Source organism: Lutjanus erythropterus, chromosome 12 (assembly GCF_056507025.1).
Source record: "Lutjanus erythropterus isolate fLutEry1 chromosome 12, fLutEry1.hap2, whole genome shotgun sequence".
Lineage (NCBI taxonomy): Eukaryota > Metazoa > Chordata > Actinopteri > Lutjaniformes > Lutjanidae > Lutjanus > Lutjanus erythropterus.
In genome coordinates this window covers 8,562,551-8,584,942 of record NC_139328.1, presented here as the reverse complement: position 1 = coordinate 8,584,942, position 22,392 = coordinate 8,562,551, and the positions used below count along the sequence as shown (strand labels likewise).

At 41.2% G+C, this 22,392-nt stretch overlaps 1 protein-coding gene across 1 annotated transcript; it reads left to right on the top strand.

Annotated features, from left to right (window-relative positions):
- Positions 1-1,793: 1,793 nt before the first annotated feature.
- On the top strand, positions 1,794-22,356 carry wdr47a (WD repeat domain 47a). Its single transcript, XM_084731386.1, has 17 exons — positions 1,794-1,996; positions 4,532-4,701; positions 5,683-5,766; positions 5,873-5,957; positions 8,241-8,372; positions 8,980-9,156; positions 9,279-9,790; positions 9,865-9,982; positions 13,497-13,678; positions 15,089-15,334; positions 16,258-16,321; positions 16,749-16,906; positions 18,100-18,269; positions 18,401-18,571; positions 18,673-18,804; positions 18,940-19,158; positions 20,760-22,356. Exons 2-17 carry the CDS (start codon positions 4,544-4,546, stop codon positions 20,900-20,902), a joined length of 2,751 nt encoding a protein of 916 aa, XP_084587512.1. The 5' UTR covers positions 1,794-1,996; positions 4,532-4,543; the 3' UTR covers positions 20,903-22,356.
- The last annotated feature ends 36 nt before the right edge of the window (positions 22,357-22,392 follow it).

Sequence of the window (22,392 nt, the reverse complement as noted above, 5' to 3'; positions counted from 1 at the left end):
AATGCCAGCTATCAACAGTATTCATGTTGTCTCATTTCACATCCAGATTCATTCAAGCGTAATGATGATAATAACCTCATTTAAACTGAGATTAACGCTGTTCGACATGCTGTCTGACATGATATCGCTCTACCACTTGTTCGTATCTTTGCAAAGAGCTGAGTGAAGAACAGGTAAGTATCATAAACCTGTGCAACACTTGTCATCATTACTTTGTTGTGTGGGACGTAAAAACAGACCATCAGAAGACAAAAACTGCTCTGTAACACCAGAACTTCTTTTGTCTTCATTATTATTGTCACAGTCATCGTCCTCTGTAGTGTAGCTGTGTATTTTTGTCCAGACTAATGAGGCTTTACTGTGGCAGACACTGGCTTCAGGCTCTTAAATAAAACATGGAGTCCCCTCCGCCGCCACATAAAACTAGATGGATAAGTCATCTGGGCCCATCAGCCAATAACAGATTATTGATGATATATTAGTTCGGGTATCTACAGTGTGCCAGCTGATAATTAATAATTGATGCCAAAGATATGTTTGTGGTAATTTAGAATTAGAAAAGTTTCTAGCGTCGTTCAAAATGAAGGAACTCTCTGATTTCCTATGTTGTGGTCATTTTTCAGCTGAAAGATTTTGCATATCTTGGTGATAATTTCCACATAAGTAGATTTAAGGGATCATTCTAAAAATGTTTGCTTATATTGAATATGGAAATCAGATATCAGCTGATATATTATCATCTGCATCAGAATTTAGCATCATTTAGCCTCTTACTGTTCTGCTGCCTGCTATTTTTATAAAGTATCTTATAATTAACACAAATGAAAGCTGCTTGTTACTGTTACTGTAAGATCATTTTAGAAATATCACTTTAAATTTTCATATAGTATTTATAGATAGATAAGAGAGATAAATATTCCATGGATATAATATTTAGGACTGTGGAAATAATGCATTTCATTGTGAATTGTCCACAAACACCAATAACTGCAGGGGTTAAAAAGTGACATGTTAGTTAATAATAAGGGGTTGTAGAGCTTTTGTCACATCTGTTTGGCCAAATGTGCATCATTTCCATATGGAAGCCCATTTCAGCGAGTGTGATGGGGGGAAAAAAGTCCTGTAAGTCATTAATGTAAAAACAAAAGCATTAACATAAAAATAACAAATTCTCAAAATAACATAATGAGTTAACATTTCAAAATAATGGAGTTCATAATTACTTTCAGATACTAATTCATTATTTTAAAATATGAACACGTTATTCTGAGATAATAATCCAGTATTTTCAGATATAAAGTCATATTTCAAGAAAGACATACATGAATTGTTTTAAAATCGTTTTTTTTGTTTTGTTTTGTTAGGATTTTTCCATCAAAACAAAAAAAAAATTCGGGGCGTTGTCTTACATTTATAAATGTGGAATTTGGCAAGCAGCAAAATAAGATTAACAAGGAAAAATCTTTCACTATATTCATAGCAACCAAGCTTAATATGTTAAGGGCAAAAAATATTTTAAAATAAAAACTGAATATACATATAAAGTGAAAGGGGCCCCACTCAATCCCTGTGCACGCCCCTGTTTATTGGCACAGTTTATGTAACGTTTTAATAGCATAAACATGTTTCAATTCCGATCTCCCTTCAGGTTATTTATTTATTTTATTTCTTATATATGATATTGTGTGTATTGCGATCACGGTGTGGAGTTTACAGTGTCTGGAGGATGGATGTAGGCGGTGCTCCTGCAGGCAGCAGCAGGCGGCAGGCGGCAGGCGGCAGGCAGGGCTGGGCGGCAGCAGCAGACCGCAGCGGAGGGAGCGAAGCGGAGCGGAGCGACGCAGAAAGATCCAGCAAGGAGGGGACACAGACAAGGAGGAGGGACAGAAACAAGGCAAGACACACACATCCCTGCTCACAATACCGTCGTGACAGCGTGTGTCAACGGCGCGGAAACACCGAGAGGAGCTGCGTTTTCATGTATTTTTAGACACAGGTGAGCGTTAAACCGGCAGATTTGTGTTGTTGTCTTGGGGGGGAGCTGTCAGAGCGCACCCCGCCCGCCCTGCTGCCGCTGCTAACTAGCGGATGATGCCTCCTCTCTCTCTCTCCCCCTCGGCCCTGCTATAGCTAGTCAGTCTCCCCCTCCCCGGTTAAATTAGTCCGCTTTGTGTGAGCTCTAACGGTAACTAGCTATTTGCTGGTTTTGCTGTAATCCGCTAAATTCAGTAGCCATGTAAAGCTAACAAGTAGCCTAAGCTTCTTACAGTGTTTGACTTGTGGATCAGTGCCAGTGTTATTAGCTAACATCTCTCATGCTAGCTTAGCTGGACTGCTGCAGTGCTTCTCTTTATTGGCAAAAATGCCCTTTTGCTAGTCTTTTAGCCGCTGATGTGTAATAGTCGAAGCCCACAGACCCAGATAGAAAACAATAACTGTATTAGAGGCTACTGACTGTCATGACAGTGATATTTGAGATGATTCTCTCCTCTGTAAACACAACATGTGGAGGGGTGAGCTGGTACTGTCTTGATTCAACATCCTCTGTTGGAGTACAGGAATGTAACTAAATACATTTACTGTAGTACTGTACTTAAGTACAAATTTAAGGTACATGTACTTTGGTTGAGTTTTTCCATTATATACAACTTTATACTTCTATTCCACAACATCTAAAAGGCAAGTATTGCACTTTTTAATACACAACATTTGTGTGTCAGCTTGGATTACTAATTACTTTTCAGATTACAGATTTTCATCCTTTCTGTCACCCTTTCTGTCTAGTGAAAAACATGTATCTCCAAATTTGGTTATTTAGAACAGCGTTACTTTAGGGGTCGAGAAAATTCTCCTGCTTCATAAAGGGATAGTTAATAGTGGGGTTGTATGAGGTATTTATTCATAGTCAGTATTACCTACAGTAGATGATGGTCGGCACGCCCCCAGTTTGGAGAAGCAGCAAGAGTATCTTGTAGAGGCTAAGCAATGCACTGCTGTGGACAGGGTCAGCAGCAAAATGTGTTTAAGCCACTTATAAAAATCAATATCAGTTTACCCAAGTTAGGGTTAAATGGCTAAGATATGTTTTGTTGCTGACAGCAGTGCATTGGTTAGCTTCTGTGCTGGTGCTCCTCTCTGCTTCTCCAAACTGGGGGCGTGCCTAAGGCCATCTACTGTATATAATACATTGACTATCTGTAAGTACCTCATACAGTCCCACTTCAATTTGTCTGAACTATTCTTTAAGCTAAAAATATATGTAACACCCTCTTGGATTAGCTATAAATTGCATAGTCACACAGCTGAAAACTGTGATGTTTTTCTTATGAAATGTTGGCTTGTGGTTCTCACAGGACAGCAAAGCTTCAAAGATACAAGGATCTTATAGCATATGATGCATTTCTGGTGATTAAACTACCCAACTGTATATAAAGTTAGTTAGACTGAGCCCAGCCTTAAACATCTTAAACATCAGATATTATAATTAGTGCCAGGGACCATTTTACTGCACAATGAGCACTTGTAATTTTCATACTTCAAGTACATTTTGCTGATTATAGTTAGACACTTTTACTTATGTAGGTTTGGAATGCAGACTTTTACTTGTTGTGGAGTATTTTCATAGAGTGGTATTGATAATTTTACTTAAAGGAATCTCAATACTTCCACCACTGCACTGTTGCCTCTGTTTGTGATGAGGGACTAACATGCTGCAGACACTGCCCTCATTGTGCCCTGGTCATCTGCTGTACTCCCAGTATAATAAAACAATCAGTTGTATGATGATGTTGGCTTGTGGTTAAATCAAATGCTCAAGAGCATTAAAATATCTTCTGAGCAGAGTCTCATTCCATCTGGATAACAACATTTTACTTGAATACTTATAGCCTTAAGATGAACTGGACATGCAAACAAGAGTTTGTTGCAGATCACAACAGACTTCAAAAGTTAAACTTTGCAGAGTAGAAGAAGTAATGTGAGATTCATTGTGTGCACAGTCATTATATGTAGTAAAAGTTGGCATGAGTTTCCGCATGTTAGATGAAATTTGATTGCATACAAAGATGAAAATCTGTATAATTCAGTTCATAAGCAGCTAAATGAGGCACTAATCATTTTTGCCTGTATTTTAGTTGTTTTCTTCAAGAGATGCTTTCCAGTGAGGCTGAATTGTCATGTTGTGTGTTCTTGATATTTTCCAGATACAGAAAATGTGTGCAGAGTCTCAGAGGGCAGTTCATGAAGTCAGTCTATAAAATGCCAAAACACCTCTATAAAATTCATAAATAATTAAGAAAAGCAGCAGATTGCTTACATTTAAGAAGCTGATGGCTCTGCTGATCACTGATAAATGATAATATTGAATTATTGTTCTGTTCTACTTGCTACCCACATTTTCTCACTCTGGTCACAAGCCTGTTTCAGCTACCTTAGGGTGCAGTCATGCCTGTAGCATCAAACAACATAGAAACTCTCTGTTCTGGGTTTCCTGTGTGTTTTTGTGTAGTAATATTGCCCTTGTCACCGGCAGCCCGTCGTCACCATGACAGCGGAAGAAACCATAAATGTGAAGGAGGTGGAGATCATCAAGGCGATCCTGGACTTCCTCAACACCAGGAAGCTGCACATCAGCATGCTGGCGCTGGAGAAGGAGAGCGGCGTCATCAACGGCCTCTACTCAGACGACATGTTGTTCCTCAGGTAAATGAACTCTGTACCAGCGGCAACAAACACACCGCACAGTCTAGATACAGTCGTTTCTGGTTGCAACTCCAAAAAGCTGCGTACTATGAGGCAGAAACAACAGACAACTGTTCCGGTCTTAAGTTTAGTGTTTCTGATTCTGATCGCATCCTCTACACTGGAGATAGTGTAACACTGCACCACTGCTGTAGGTGTGAGTGCTCCCTTGAAAGTCAGCCAGCAGTGTGTGTTGTCTGTAATTCTGCTCAGCCTGAGCATTAAATACATTCTGGTATTTCACTTTCTAGTGTGAAGTGTCCATCTTGTTGTGCTTTTATCAAGAAAAGTCTTTGGTCTTCTGCTATATGGCCACATTTAAAGGAGCAGTATGTAACAGTTGTGCAGCTAAAATGAGTACGGCAGACCAAATAGCAAGTTGGTGCCATAGACTGGAGATTAAATAGGCTGAAATCCTATTTGATATGATCTCATGATCTGATAGAGGCAAGTTTACCTCCCCGCCCGCTTCTCCCCAGACTCAAGGAAACTCAGGCAGGGTGCAGGAAAACTGCAGGATGGCAAGACAAGCATAACACTGTAATTTGACAAGAACAAGTGACAGTGAGTCTGACACTGTAAGTTGATCAGCTGTTTATAACCATCAGTTGTCAGTTAATGTAAAGCTAAGCCCATTATCCTGACAGTAAAGGCCCACTGCTCCAAAAATAAGCACCCTGGAGTTTGAGTTCAGTCACTGCCTGCCAGACTCCATTAACAAATAACTAAAATGTTTTTTTACGACTTTTAAACAGAAACTTACTCATTTGGTGAACATTCAGCTTTAATTTGAACTCTTAATTAATGTGAAACAGGCAAACAATAACACAAGTTACGGTCTGGAATAAAAATATTAAAAGGAGGACACAGCGACTGTAGTTTTGTCGTCGGATCAGTTAGTATTTCAACTCAACAGTTAAAAATGAACTGTTTTTGTTTCAGGCAATTGGTGCTGGACGGCCAGTGGGACGAGGTCTTGCAGTTCATTCAGCCTTTGGAGTGCATGGATAAGTTTGACAGGAAAAGGTGAGTTTACGGTGTGAGTCACTGTGTGAGGCACCACCGGCATCAGCAGCACTTATATCACTTCTTTTGGTGTCAGGATTTCTAATGTCAGCTTTCATGTCCTCAGGTTTCGTTACATCATCCTCAAGCAGAAGTTTCTGGAGGCTCTGTGTGTGAATAACGCCATGTCTGCAGAGGATGAGCCACAGCATGTAAGTCACTTTATTAAGTTAACTGATTATCAGGATTCCTTACTAATAATATGTATTTTTTTTAATGTTTCCTAAGCCTGCTAAGTTACACAGCCTTGGATTCTTATCCTAAATGAATAGACTTCGTAACAGTGCTGCTTTGTCTTCCCGCCGACTGTCACTGGTTGTCATGGCAGTAAACAATAAGGCTGAATCTCAAAGACAAGAAGAGAGGCAAATGGTGTTTTTTAATCAGTCTGCAACTGCAACTCTGCAAGTTAAATAAACAATCCTCTCAATCGTTCTGTTTACAATGAGAGGATAAGGCAGGTTGCGTGTGTATGAATGTGCTCAACGGTGGCTACATTTGCATGCAAGGAGTGGTGTGACTATTGGCTACACTGCGGCCCAGGATATATCCGGATTAAGCTGTTTATGTTCGCCTCTGGTACGAGATTTGCTACCCTGAGTATAAGCCATTTTACAGAATTTATCTGTTCACCTGTGATGTCCCACCCAGGGATGAACTTGCCAAAAAAAAAAAAAAAAAAGTTGACCATCTGCTGCCCCCTTCCTTTTTGTCTGAGCTGTAGATTTCATTCAACAGAGAGGAAAGCAAGGACACTGCAATAGCAGCAGCAATAGTAAGCAATGGATTGTAATATCCTTTTACTATATGGCTGTATAATTAACCAAAATCTTATTGACACTGCATCATGGTGCAATAAGTGCCAATATCCAAATCACAGTAGCTGCAACGTTAGAATGTGTGACAAAACAGCACCAAGAAATGTCACATCGTCATGACGAATAGTTTTTTATTTTTTTAGTGAAAAGGAGTCTTTTTTTTTTAATAATATTGTGGAGCCCTATTAATCCACATCAAAATATACTTGTATTACAAGGCGAATCTGCACAGTAATCCAAAATGATCTTAAGCTAAATCCAAAAGAAAGATGCCAGAGTGATCAGTTTAATAATCAAAATAAGCAAACTGCATCTTATCTCATAATCAGAGTATAGGACTGCCCCCCCCTCCCAAAAAAACAAAAAATCATTGATTCAAGTCAGGAAGACACAGAGATGACTTGCATTTTTGATTCGTCGAATCTCTGCACTTTTGTGTTTTTAGCTGTCATTGTACACAGAGCAGTGTGGGAGCAACAGCATGGCAGGCTGTAAACTACAAACCAAGTCTCAAAATGACCACAAAAGCCACAACATTAACTGTGATGGAAGCAGAGAAAGGTGATAGAAATGGAGGGCAGTGTACTATAAGCAGGGTGCACTTCCTGGACTTGGAAATCTGATGTTTTCACATCACAGATGATGAAGAAAGGCATTAGACACGTAGGCAGGCTAAAACAAAAGGCTCACGTAGGCTGATACAGGAGTTTAGTCTGGCACTGAGCTGAAAAAAAAAGAAACAAATATTCAAATCTTTGTAGTGAACAAACAAATTCAATTTGTTTGCATTGTAGCTCAATTATGACCAGTGTCAAACCAAAATCTTGTGAATAACACATGATGTGGTATCAGGTGGTTAAAACAGTAATTGCAGAATGAAACACCTGAAGAGTTGCAAACAGCTTCACCAAAACATGATAAAATCTTTCTCTTATGTTGAATTTCTTCATGAGCTGCAGAAATGTCACTAAACAAGTGCACAATGAAATATTGACATGCTGGTGGCCAGCTTGTCATAAACAACCCTCAATCAAATCAAATTCAAATCAAGTAAATCGTAATTGCTAATAAATGAGCAAATCACATGCAGAGACACTTATCAGGTCTCATTATTTCCTCTGTATCCATGCTCTTAATTTAGATTATCTGTGGGCCAACTGTCACATGACAGAGCTGTGATGCAGCTTGCGACACTGTGCCAGAGATACCGTGTCCTATTAACTGGATTAGGTCAGCCTTCTCTGGACATCTGTGGACATGGTCTATTGGCCTGCATACTCACTGGCAATAGCGTGCCGAGTGGTGTGTATTGGTTGTTGTGATATGGCCTTGAGGTGTGTTTGCAGCCACTTTTCAGGATGGTGCAGGAGGACAGTGTTTCAAGAATAAGAACAAAGAGGTGTCTGATGTCTTGTGTATGTTCGCCTTGAAGCAGGTCTTGTGTTTTTGTTTTTTTTAGTCCCACTGACATTTAAAAACATCTGTGCCTCCAGTGTGCTGCTGGAGATAAAACTCTCTCAAAAAAGCACCACGTTTTTCTGTCTCTGCTCTGCTGTTCGGAGAGAAACTTCCACTCAGTCATCTGTGACAATCTAAAATATATTTCATGTTTTTCAGTTGGAGTTCACCATGCAGGAAGCAGTGAAGTGTCTCCACGCCCTGGAGGAGTTCTGCCCCTCTAAAGACGACTACAGCAAACTGTGTCTGCTCCTCACGCTGCCTCGCCTCACAAACCATGCAGAGTTCAAGGCAAGAAGTCTGAAAATGGACTGAAACAGAAATATTCCAATAGTACAGAATATACACTTATATATACACTATAAAAAACGATTTTTTTTGCAATTTTCTGAGACTGGAAGCATCTTTTTATTTGGTTATGCACTTCTGTTTTTTATATTTTATTTATAATTTTTCAGTTTTGTAAACAACACAACTACAAACAAATCAGCTGACCCATATCCGCCGAGATAAACAGAAAAAAACTAGTCTTATAGGATACAAAGCAGTACAATTAGTAAAACAATCAGCACCAGCCACTGAATAAAATATGCATATACATATACACACCTATATCCACAAACATGTATAAATATATGCAAACGCCTTGGGCGATTCTTGATTTGTTAGGCAGAAATGGTTTCCACATTTTCTCAAAGGTTGCATAGTTGAGAGAAGCATTGTGTCAGACTCTAACAAGCTGGTGACTTTTGCCAGCCAGGTCTTAAAGGAAGGCACATTCTCATTTTTCTAAAGGAGTAGAATATTAATTTTTAACAACAGTGTGTTTTGATGTATTTTTCTTTCCCTGTGTTTGGCATGCATGTGGAGTTCTTATTTCCCTGCTGGTGTCTCTCAGGACTGGAACCCGAGCACGGCCAGGGTTCAGTGTTTTGAGGAGGCCTGTACCATGGTGGCGGAGTTCATCCCCGCAGACAGGAAGCTGAGTGAGGCTGGATTCAAGGCCAGCAGGGATCGACTTTTTCAGCTGCTCCTCAAGGGAGTTCTCTATGAGTGCTGCGTGGAGTTCTGCCAGGTCTGAAACACTAAAACCAAATATAGATACTGCGGTCTAAATTAGTTTGAGCTAAGCTTCTTTACACATGTAATGATTTGCAGACGATTCAACTTAAGTGTGTTGTGTTTGTTTGCGTACAGAGCAAGGCGACAGGTGAGGAGATCACAGAGAGCGAGGTCCTCCTGGGCGTTGACCTGTTGTGCGGTAACGGCTGCGACGACCTGGACCTGTCGCTGCTGTCCTGGATGCAGAACCTGTCCCACAGCGTCTTCTCCTGCGCCTTCGAACAGAAGCAGCTCAACATCCACGTTGACCGCTTGGTCAAGCCCGCAAAGACAGGCTACGCTGACCTCCTCACCCCGCTCATCAGCAAACTGTCTCCATACCCCTCCTCACCACTGCGCCGGCCCCAGTCCGCTGACACCTACATGTCACGCTCGTTGAACCCGGCGTTAGACGGGCTGTCTTACGGGCTGTCTGGCCAGGACAAGAGAGCGAGTGGCGGGGAGGTGGCACCGGGTAAAGGGGTGTCTCCCATGTCCCACTCGTTCGCCAACTTCCACTACCCCGGAGCAGGAGGGCAGAGCCTGAGCAGGAGTCTCATGATGGAGAGCTCCGACTGCCACAGCATCTTTGAGGAATCCCCTGAAACGTAAGAGTTTAGTTTTGGAGTGAGCCAAGTTGTTGTTTTTCTGATGTCTTAGATGATCTGTTTTCTCTGTGAAGGTCGAGGACAGACACACCCGTGGATAAGATGATGAGTTCAGGTGGAGCTCAGAGCCTGCGTCCTGCCTCAGCTCCGGGCGAGGACGCACCATCAGCTGGCTCCGCTGACAGGAACGAGGTAAACATATTTCACCTCTTGCTTTCATTTAACTTGTCAGACCTGTAGTGTGTCACGCATTACTGAGGAAGTATATTACTTTTTATGTCCGTGGATTGTTTTCCTTCCTTCATGGGTGTTGCCTGCAGTGAAGATCTATATATAGAACAGTTCTCATTAATCGTTTTCTCAGTGTCTGAGTCATCCTCCTCCTGCAAGTGTGAAATACATTCGCTGTTGCTGTCAAGGCCAACATGGCTGCTGCTTATAGTGATGTATTGGCTGGCTGAATCCACTCAAGCTCTGATGTCCTCTGCCTAGATGAAATATTATTTTTTAGAAAGGAAGTTGGCCTTGTTTTGTTTGTTTATAGTGAAGCGGTAGTGTGTTTTCATCTGCACCATGTGTACAGAGACACATTGTTTTTAATACATTAATTTAGGAGAAATCGACAGTAGAAACGCCACAGTTAACTTCATGCACAGCATGAGCCGATATTCATAACCTGACACACCAGATGGCTTGTGACAAAGAACCACCTGGGAAGTTGTCCTTACAAACTGTTTGGAAAAGGGTCAGACACACTTGGCAGATGATTGGATGATCCATCTGTCTATCATGTCTGACACGGGCTAACTTCAGCCAATCAGATTCAAACTCTTGCAGAAGCTGGTCAGGAGAAGAGTGAAAACATCTTTTCCATCAAGGGACGTCTTCAGCACCGCTCTTTGCTTTGGTAACATTACTTACCATGTTGACTGAAATGGGCACATCTGGAATTAAGATGGCAGTGGCAGATGTTTATCTGTTGTGTTGGTTATTTGTGGTCGGAGCCGCTGTTTCAGAGAAGAAGCCGCTGGTTGGATATGGCATAAGAGGGTAACAATGCCATGTTTTTTATAATGAATTCATTGTTTCCATGGAACAAAAGAGGGGAATAAATAACAACAAAAACAAAATTAACAACCACAAAAAATCTGCATCAGCTATCAGCCAAATCATTATTTTAAACATCAGTTCATTCCTACACATAATTGTAGTTTGCCGTGTTTTTACTCCTATGAGTCATAAATCAGCCAAAGCTGAACACTCGACACGATGCACATATTTTTAGATTCGGAGTGACTTACTCCTCCTGAGGATATCATTATCTCTGCTGAGAACTGTCACAGAACCATAAATATGCTTAGAATCATAGAAACAAGAAGCTCGTTATTATTATTTATTAAGTATCCTTGATTATCAAAGTGATCCAGTCATAGTTGTCTGTACATCCACAAGTATGGTACAAGGAGGAGCAGCTAGTAGCTCATTTGACATACTTTTAATGGTGATAATTTGCCAAAATGTAAATGAATATTAGAGTTTGACCGTTATTGTTTCATTCAGGGCTGATACTGATTATTAGCCATCAAGGAAACCAGTAACAGTTATTTTGGAACCACTGTAAAAATGAAAATCTTGGTGTCAAAATTTAGAATAACATAAAATCTGACACATAACTTTTCAGCAGTCAGCCAATCAGATAGTGGTGTGGGCGGGACATTGAGCGAGATGAGAGAATAGTGACGACACAGGCAGAGGCAGCTGGATCAGCCCAAAGTAGGACGTTTTAAAATGAATTGATCATATCGGTAATCGCATTTAAAAAAAACGCAGATTCCAGTCATCGTAAAAAAGCTGAATGTAGGATCTGATAAAACATGGGCTTGAGTCGTAGCCTGCAGCGTAAGTCAGTCTGTAGCAACATGGACGAGATGATGAGGATGTTTTCTGGGATGCAGTTTTGTCTGGGGAGGCCTTCTGTGTCAGACTTTAAAACCCCTGCAGTACTTTGTCTAAGTAGAGCCGAGAGCAAATTGCTGCAGAAATTCCTATATTAATAATGAAAAGCTGTTTCTTCTGATCCACAATGATTTAAGGCGACTTTGTTTTTGTTCTTGTTACATTTCACTGTGAATATAATGAGACAAAATGCAGCTCTAGTTGTTTTTGAGCATCCATCCTGTAACAGAGGGGACTGTGCAGGGCAGAAATGGGAAAAGAAGCCCAGGTGGATTTGGTCCTTAATCAGTGGGGACATGTGTCACAAGAACTTAGGAGCTTAACCACAAAAATGAGTCATTACTGCCCTCGTGTTGCCTGTAAACATAGTGTTAACACGCTGTCCGTCTCCGTCTGTCTCATGCTTTCTATTCTGGGCCCCTTGTGCGGCTCGGCGCTCAAGTTAGTGCTTTGCTCTGCCGTCCCCGTCACCCTGGAGACACATAAAGAGGCCCGAAACAGAAGCAGACTTTGGGGCCTCTGTGATCTCGCTGTCACCCTCCTACCGTCTCTTTCTTGTTTTCCTCTCTGCCCACCATCCCTTCTCCAGAGCTGGCAGCTGGCCAGAGTCGCTCCCCACCTCCCCTCCTGTAAAACACACAGCAGATCTGTTCCCATCAGATTGTCGGGACAGGAAGCAGAGGACAGAGAGGGGAAGTGACCTGTCCACAGCTCTCGGTCTCACCCTCCTTCCTCCTCTCATACCTGCACTGACAGAGGAGCAGGGTGGAGCAGGTTCATCTGATCACAATGCTGCCTTTGATTAGTGTTAATAGGAGCTGGCAGATCCCTTCTTCAGATGACAGAACGTGCTTCACTGTGTATTCTGCTTTGTACGCTCTTATTAATTAGGGCTGAGTGATATAGCTGGAAAAAAATCATTATAGTCGTTTTTGATAAATATGGATTATTTTTAATAAAAGCCAGGGGACAATTTTGAATTTAACCACTGTATTTATCAAAGCACACAGACAAGAAACTGCCACACCTTTTTATTAACAACTTTCTCACTGTTTGCACTCTTTTTCTCACTCAACATTGTTTTCATTGTCGTATCACAGGTCTGTGTTGCAGCTGAACAACACGCCTGTTAAACGTCTGTTTGCATGCTAAGGTTCATTTTAGAGTTGCAATGATTAGTCAAAGTTACATTTTTTAGACTACAAACTATTTTGATAATCAAGCAAAAATATCAAACATTTGCTGGTTTGCAGTTTCATAAATATGAGGAATTGCTGCTGTTCTTTGTCATTTCTGACAATAAATGAGGATTTATTGGATTCTTTTGACCGTCGGTTGGACAAAAGAAGCAATTTGAAGATGTTACTTTGGGCTCTGGAAAATTGTGATGATTATTTTTTCACAATTTTTTGACATTTTATAGACAAAACAGTTCATACGTTGTGAGAGTGATTGGCAGATTAATCAATGATAAAGATAAACATTAGTTACAGGCGGACTTCATTTGCAAATACCTGAGTTTATGTTTTCCTTTTAAGCAATTTAGCTGCATGTTTTCTCATCCAAAGTGATTTATTCTGCTTTCTAGAATGAATTGCCCAATAATAGATTCAATTTCATAAAAGGAGAGAAACAGCCAATAGGACTTACTGAATAATACAAAGAATGAAGTCATGTAAAGGGAAGTTTTCTAGGATATAAGATGTTTCATGTGTTTTTTTTTATTGATGGCGTCATGTTCACCCCTCAGCTCCGTGACTCCACAGAGAAGTATGAAGAGTACTACCGGCAGCGTCTTCGCGTGCAGCAGCACCTGGAGCAGAAGCAGCAGCAGAGGCAGATGTACCAGCAGATGTTGCTGGAGGGCGGGGTCCAGCAGGAGCCTCCACCCAACGACATGCAGCACAGCCTCACGGAGAAGTTCCTCAACAGGTACACACACGGCAAGAGATACAAAAAAATAAATTATCAGGTAGCATATATAAACACCTGTCACTGTCACATGGCAGACTTCATAAAGCCAGTCTGCTGTGTCAGCGGGCTGCAGCGGTTCGCCTGAATTAAACTGGCTGATTACTGTACGGCTTTTAATATCTTCATACAATAGAGGAGCAGCTGTCGGACAGGGAGCAGGAGACATGTTAAGTCCCCTGATAATTATGAGTCCCAGGTGGCTTCTCCTAGCATGACACACACCTCCCCCAAAACCCGCCTCCAGCCCACACTGCACCATCTGTGGTGATCAGCCACATCTCATCACATGGGACCATTGTGTGTTAGTTACACACAATATTAAACACCTAAATAGCACCCATCTTAAACATGCAGTGAATCGACTTTAGCATGCTCTCAAACCACCACAACAGTGTGTTTTGGTTTGAATCCATGACAAACATGAAATTAGTTATTTTTTTGGTTTTGTTTTGCTCTGTCAGCGGGACAAAGGCGCTTTGATTTGTCCCCGGAGAGTTTCTCCTCCAAGCCTCCTTTTCCCCCTGCCTCTCCCTGTCTCTGTATCCTCTGCATTATTCACAAGGGGAGCTGTGCATAATGACATCATTACATCAGTTTTCTTTTGTCCTCTGCCCTTCGTAGTTTTAACTAGATTTAACTAGCCCGCCGTACTCAGTCGGCGTACTGATAGCCTGTAGGCAAAAGTAAAACGAGAGGTACCTTTCTCTTTTTCCAAATTGGGTTCAAGAAAACCACTTTGAAAAGAGAGAAGAAGACATGAAACAAAACACATAGTGGAGCAATGTTGATTTTAATAGGAAATTTTAATTTAGTTGTAGTCATCATTTTATGACTAAAATATAATTTAGTTTTAGTCATCTGAATTGTTTTAGTTTTAGTTTACTAAATTTCTTAAAACAGATTGAGGTAAATACATTATTTAAATGTTTCTCTAGAATTTCTAAACATCTATTAGCCTCTTATTTACGTTAGTAAATTTGACCATTGATTGTTGCTTCATGTGGTTTCACAAAGGGTTGTTTTTCTTGACCTCAAATGTGGAATTTATCAATATGTGTTCTTGTCTTTGTCTCAAATCTTGACATTTCTCTGCAGTTAATGAGACAAGCAGCAAGTCCATGCTAGTTCACATCCTGGTTAGATCAATAATATCCTTTTTTTTCAGTACTGTCCAATGTTGTGCATCAAACCTTCTCAACACACAAAGAGATCCAACTCATCCCTTTCTAACATTTTCTGTTTTTTCTTGTTCAAAGTCGTCAATAGATTTCATGATAGAAATATAGATGAATATATGATGAAGATAATTAGTCGACAGGATTAATCCTGTTGTGTAGACAGTTCATAAATGTGTTGATGTGTCCTCAGGTCCATCCAGAAGCTGGAGGAGCTCAACGTCGGGATGGAGAATATAGGTGAGGAGGTGAAGTCTCTGACCCAGCAGTGCAACGGAAACGGAAACCCGCCCGCCTCCGAGGACAATAACAACCCTCCATCCGAGACTCCAGAGCGGACCCGGACCCGAGGGGGAGGGGTGCTCAGCAGCACCCCGCAATGCACCGTCGGGGGCCGCGCAGTCCCGCCTCTAGATGAGTCCCCTGTCGTCACCCAGAGGTACTGAATGATTTCTTCAGTTTTTATTCCGGAGTTTTTTCGCATTTATTGAATATAACACATTGAACATAAACATAAGTTAGTCTCTCCAGAGCTCGACAGGCTGCCAGTTCCTTTAGCCACATTCCAATAGAAGGTGTTTCCATGTTCTTCCATAATGGTGCAATTATCCTTCTGCCTGGTAAAAGTCCAAAGTCAGTGAGCAGTGACTGCTGCAGAGTTACAGCACAGTCTTCAGGGTATATTCCCAGTGCACAGAGTGGGTCGTAAAGGAATTTCCTTTCCAATTATGGGGCCTGTACATTCAATGGATGTGGCTTTGTACACTCCCATAAACAATGAATTAATGTACTTTTTTCCTCATGGCACTTCTTGCAAATATCGAGGGATTCTTTAACTTCACATGCTCAATATATAAGGACAGGTGTGCTCATACTTTCAGGCATATATTTCCTAATAGCTGCTGACTTCACTTCGCTAACTCAATCTGGCTCCAACACTCCACACACACTGACCAGCTACAGTAAAGTCAGATTCATGCGTAGACTTTCTTTTCTTGTGTGCAGTTTTCAGGGGCTTTATTAATTTTGCCCTTATATCTTATTTTATTTATTTTCTTACAGCACCAGCTTGAGCTAAAGTTTACTTCAAATAGAATTTTATTTACTACTTTTATATAAAGTATGATTCAACTTGTTTTCATGGTCTAGTGTTAAAAAGGCAAAAGAATTGTGGTAAATAATAATATCAAATTGCAATACGTGTAGAATGATGATACATATTGAATCGGCACCCAATTATCATGATATTGGATCAGGAGGTAAGTGTATCACCCCAGCTGTAGTATTTATACGGAAAGGATTCTTTGTCTGTTAGTCACACGGTTAAATTTAATGATTACTGTGTTGTGTGTTTTGTGGCAGTGGGAAGAAAAACAAAGGTGGTGAACAAGAGGACTCTCCAGGCTCCTTATCCCGAAATAAAGAGGTAGGGTTGACCACAGACATGAAGCTAATTACTGCTTTAAATATGATCTTATCCTATACCTTAACAAACATGTAATTATCTGACTACTGAATAATGAACCTGAAATGACTCATTCTTCACATTAGCTGTTATTTCTGTCACAATTTAGTTCTGATGTTCTGCAGGAACAATGGTTCTCTTGCACTCTCTGAACTTATCTGACCTGACCTCCTGTTTTCGTCATAGCATGAGGTGTTACAGTGTAATGCTAATTTGACTAAGCAGATTATAACAGTTTTTAACAGTGTTGATGTCACGCTGGCATCATGACAGTATGGATGTCATAGGCTAGAGAAGATCAAAGAAGATTAGACGGCTAATGACACGTAATCTGTGTGTTCATGTGGTTTAATGTGCAATTTTTTTCTTTCTTCCTGTTTTTTTTTAGGCTGATAAAAATAAAAGCCTGTTTGTGCCCGTGCACACGCTGGAGGATACTCAGGCTGTTCGAGCCGTTGCCTTTCACCCGTCTGGAGCGCTCTACGCCGTTGGGTCCAACTCCAAAACTCTACGAGTCTGTGCTTATCCAGAAACATTAGATCCAAGGTAACATCATGGACATTCACCTCGAGAAAAAAGACGTCCAGCCATTTTTCTTCTTATCAAGAGCAGCCCCATTTATTACAGAATTCCTCTCATGATTGGTGGTGTGATGCATACCATTCATGTAGGGTGCCAACCACAGTGGCCTGACCTAATTTTGTGATCCAGGGCACCCTACTTTCAGAGGATTATTTAACATTGAAATACATAGAAAGACTTCTCTAACCTTTGAATTGGTGGAGTTTTTAATGGTCACCGGATAAGAAACACTAACTGGAACTTATGAGAAGGAAGCTCACTTTTTTACCTTATAAGAAGTTCATATGGCTTTTCATCCACGTGGGTATAAAAGATGAGACTTAAAAGGGTGGTTTGGATTTTTTTGAAGTGGAGTTGTATAAGATACTTACCCACAGTCAGTACATTACCTACAGTAGACGGTGGTCGACTCGCCCCCTGTTTGGAGAAGCAAAAAGGGGTACTAGCATGGAAGCTAAGCCAATAAATGGCCCATCTACAAAAAAAAAATCAATGTCAGTTTAAGTGTACGCCATATTTAGAAAATTTTTGCCACTTCACCTCGCCATCAGACAGCCCTCTCTAGAGGGAAACCACCATTATATAAGCCTAATATCTCTTTCTCTGTCTCATTCAGTAATTTTACCTTGCAGAAAATAAGAGTTTCTAGTCTACCGCTTCCTTGATTAAATTAGTTTGTTTGTGTTATTTTGGGACTTCAGTCTTTCAAAAGATTAGTTTTGGTTCTAACTAACAGAGCGAGGTAGCAGGAGACCAGCAACTCCTGTTTCTGTGAGGTAAAATAAATGATTTTACCAATGGAGTCTGGTTGAGAGAGAGAGTAATATTTGACATACATAACAGTCATTTCCCACCGATGATAGACCTTTTTTTAAGTGGTTAAAATCTGTTGCGATGCTGAACCTGTCCACAGCAGTTCATTGCTTGGCATCCATGCTGGTATTCCACGGTGCTTCTCCAAACTGGGTAGGGCGAATTAATAACTTTTAGGGAAAAAAAAGTAAACAATTTATGGTTATCTTATTTCAGAAAATGTTTTTCATTAGTATGAAGTGGACTAAGTTGTTTGATTGTCTACCAGTTTACTCATCTTCTCTCTTATCGTTTGTCTTCCCTCTCCTTTCTTTTTGTCTCTTTTCTGCTTTTTCACTTCTCAGTGGTTCAAGTCCAGTCAAGCAGCCGGTCGTCCGCTTCAAGAGAAACAAACACCACAAAGGCTCCATCTACTGTGTGGCCTGGAGCCACTGTGGGCAGCTGCTGGCCACGGGCTCCAACGACAAATATGTCAAAGTCCTGCCGTTCAGTGCAGAGACGTGCAACGCCACAGGTGACAGTTTTGTTTGTTGGTGTCAACACATTTAAGTATAGACGCCGGGATACTTCTGTGATTTGGGCATAGTATTAGCATCTCAAAAGAATTCTGATTTATTCTTCTTTTTGCGTGTTTTTGTGCCTCAGGTCCAGACCTGGAGTTCAGCATGCATGACGGCACCATCAGAGACCTGGCCTTCATGGAGGGTCCAGAGAGCGGAGGAGCCATCTTGATCAGCGCCGGAGCTGGAGACTGTAACATCTACACCACCGACTGCCAGAGAGGACAGGGTCTGCACGCGCTCAGTGGACACACGGGTACACTGACTGTTTCATCCATCCACCTCTCCTTCTGAACTCAAAACGTGAAGTGGACAGTGAGTAGTGAGTGAGTGTCCTTGTTTTTTGTCTCTGTCCAGGTCACATTCTGTCTCTGTACACGTGGGGAGGCTGGATGATCGCCTCTGGCTCTCAAGACAAGACGGTGCGATTTTGGGACCTCAGGGTGCCCAGCTGTGTCCGAGTGGTGGGAACTGCTTTCCATGGCTCAGGTATGGCTCATGTCCTGTGTGTCCTAAGTTTCACCACCATCCGTTGATCAAATAACTAAAAAATTTTTGACAGAATAGTGATTTTACTGGTAATTGTACACTGGTTTTTACACCCTTTTTTTATTTACTCCACAGGCAGTCCTGTTGCCTCAGTCGCAGTCGATCCTAGTGGCCGTCTCTTAGCAACAGGACAAGAAGACAGTGCATGCATGCTGTATGACATCAGAGGAGGACGAATCGTCCAGGTGTACAAGCCGCACAGCAGTGATGTGCGATCCGTCAGGTTCTCCCCCGGGGCACACTACCTGCTCACTGGCTCCTACGACACGAAGGTCATGGTCACCAACCTCCAAGGTACAGTTACACCTCATCTCATCTGCTGACAGATTCATGGTACAGCAAACTGGAAGTATACAGGTTTTAATTTCTGGACACAGAATAAGAGATACCTTTAGGCTGGCAGCAGTGGAGATGTCTTACAAGAGGAAATTTACATAGTTGATTTTACCCACCATTACGTTCTTCATGTGGGCTCTCCCATTTTACTGGTGAGAGAAATAGAAAACTAAATGTTTCATGCATGAATGTTTGCAGCCATGCTCTCTTTATAACACTAAGGAGTTTGAATCTGTTTTGTATCGTAAACTCAATATCCTTGGGATTTGGACTGTTGTTTGGACAAAACAAGACATTTGATGATGTTAACTTGAGCTCTGGGAAACAGTCAGAGAAAGTATTTTGGTGTTTCTTTAGACAGTAAGTAGAAAACAACATGTTGGGGTGTTGAGGGGGGTGTTTATGTGCCAAAATATTTCTTGGCTGGCAGCAGCGACGTCCTGGAGTCTGCTGGTTGCCTGGCAGCCTCAATGTGACGACAAACCTCCAGGAAGTCGCTGCTCCCAGCATAGAAATAGCCACATAAACCCCCCATAAAACTACGATGGGGAACACTTCCTGGATGGATTAAACAATCAAAGTATAGTGTGTTAATTGGTGAGCTTTATAAGTGCTGGTAGGAGAACAGAGCCAGCTGTTTCCTTGTTTCCAGTGTTAATGCTAAGCTAAGGTTTTGTTCAGACTGCAGCCCAAATCTGTTTTTTTTTTTGGTATATCTAAATAGTAATCAGGTTGCATTAAGAAGTTTTGGACAGATAAACACTAACATGAAATGTGATTTTTGCAAATTTGATCCAAGCCGCATTTAGTGGTTTGAAGTGTGATTCAGATCTCTACTGATGCATCTCAGTCTGGATGCTTAAATCACATTTGAAAGTGTCTTTTGCATCACTTGCAATGTGCATTAGAGGGACTGAGCATACCAGTGTATACCAGTCTGCTCTTGTCACTGAGTTTGTCTGGTGCGATGGATGATTTTGCATCACAACTCGACAGCGCAATTGTTTGAAAAGCGAGATGATGGATCTCCATTTCTCATTCTCCTGCACTGCAAAGCCACGTCACCAGCGTGTGTAGGTACTGATGCACAAATCATTACCATGGCAACCAAAAATCCGATCTCATCACTTGCAAATAACAGGATGCAGTCTGTGTTAAGAGATCTGATTTGAGAAACAAATCTGATTTGGCTGTAGCCTGAGCTGCCAACAGAAGCTTCATGTTTACCGTATAAACACAAGATTATCAGTCTTCATCTAATTGTCTGCAAGAGTACAAATAAGTCTATATCCCAAAAAGTTAAAATATTCCCTGAATAAGCAGGCAGCTACACTGGATTACAAGCTGTCACTCCATCCACTATGCATTCAATCACCAATGTATCTGCAGTGTGACAAAGTCAGAACACACATTTATAGATAAAATGTGTAGAGGTCCCCATGGTTCCATCGTGTCTTCTAAGTTTTGACTCGCAGTGTGTTGCAGTTGTCTTCATGTAGGTTCAGGATTGATCCTGGAAAAACCCGCCTGTCTGAGCTGTTTCCTGTGTGTGTTTGTAGGTGACCTGACCAAGCAGTTGCCTTTGACTGTGGTGGGAGAGCACGGCGACAAGGTGATCCAGTGTCGATGGCACACACAGGACCTGTCCTTCCTCTCATCCTCTGCTGATCGTACCGTCACACTCTGGACACACAACCCATAACACACACGCACGCACACACACACACACACGCACACTCAGACAACTAAAAGACACACAGTCCCCTAAAACAACACTGCTCCTCCTGCACTCCCAACACTGTCACACCCTTTCGAAATAGTTATAGCCTGAAAACACACACATGCACACACACACACACACACACACACACACACACACACACACACACACACACAAACAGGTGAATGAACCTTTCACTCCTGTCTGTAGGAAACCAAATTGATACGAACCTGTGACGCATCAAAAGCACACATGTTGCATGTTCTCCTTTTTCTTTTCATCTCTCACGCTGCATTCGTCACACCAAGGATCATTCATTCCTCTCACCTTCACTTCACTCCTTCACGTGGTCCCATCCTACATCATTCACTCCTTACACACACACTCACACACACCAGTCAGTTGCTGCATGTCCTTTTCACTGGGGAGTTGTTAGACAGAGTGCTTCGTTCATGATGGTGCCTTCCTTGAGTTTCCATAACGAAAATGTTAAAAAAAAAAAAAAATGATAATATGGTCATTTTTCAGGATCAGATTTTGTTAAGTCATTCTAAGAAACCCTACATTCCTTCTTTTGCATATCATTTTCTTACAGCTGGTGTTATGCTGCTATTGTTTGGGAAAACAAGACTTTACGGTGTAAAATGTAAATTTTTATTCAGTGTGTCAGTAGTGAGCTTTTCCCCATCAGGAGGCTGAATCTGTGGAAGACATCATCGTATCTGTTGATCAGTCAGCTGTACTGATGTGTGATGTTCCTGTATCCACCGCATTACAACTCAAAAATGTGTAAATTAGCTTGTGCGTTTGTTTTAAAATTTGAAAAATCAGTGTTCTCGCGCTGAAGCTGTTCCAGTGTCTTGCGATGGCTTGCTTGCAAATGGAAGACTGTTCATTATGTCGGCATCAAAGGGAAATACCGAGTGTAATTTGTGGCGTTTTAGCATCCGTTAAAGATTTTTCAGTGTTCAAAAGCTTTGGTTTGTCTACTGCTGTAACACTATAACAACAGTAGGTGGCAGTCTCTGCCCGTAACAAGGGTCTAACCATATGCACAATGAAATCTGGATGGACGGACGGGTGTTTTGATATTTATTTAGAACCAGTATTTTGGGCATATGCATTGTATTCTTTTCTTGTATTTTACATTCGCACTTTGTCTTTTAACATTGTCTTTACTTACAAAGATGCATATTTAAGTTTTTATGTTAATGTATTATAGTATATATTGTTTTAACAAATAAGGCCAAACTAATACGTACATATGTAGATGTATTTATTTCAGTTGTGTGTACAGTTATTGGTATGTTTTTGAAATGCTAGTGGCTCTCGTATGTAAGCCTTTCTAATTCTTGTTTTTAAAAGTGACTTAAATTAATTCAAGCTAACTCAAGTCTGACTGCTGGTACGTTCAATAAAGTGTCTTTTACACAAGATGCCATCATGTGTGCTTTGTTGAAATGACCAGTTTA

Coding starts and splice junctions, on each gene's coding strand:
- wdr47a (XM_084731386.1), top strand. CDS start 4,544: ATGACAGCGGAAGAAACCATAAATGTGAAGGAGGTGGAGATCATCAAG. Junction 5,767..5,872: donor GATAAGTTTGACAGGAAAAG/GTGAGTTTACGG, acceptor TCATGTCCTCAG/GTTTCGTTACATCATCCTCA. Junction 16,322..16,748: donor CCTTATCCCGAAATAAAGAG/GTAGGGTTGACC, acceptor GTTTTTTTTTAG/GCTGATAAAAATAAAAGCCT.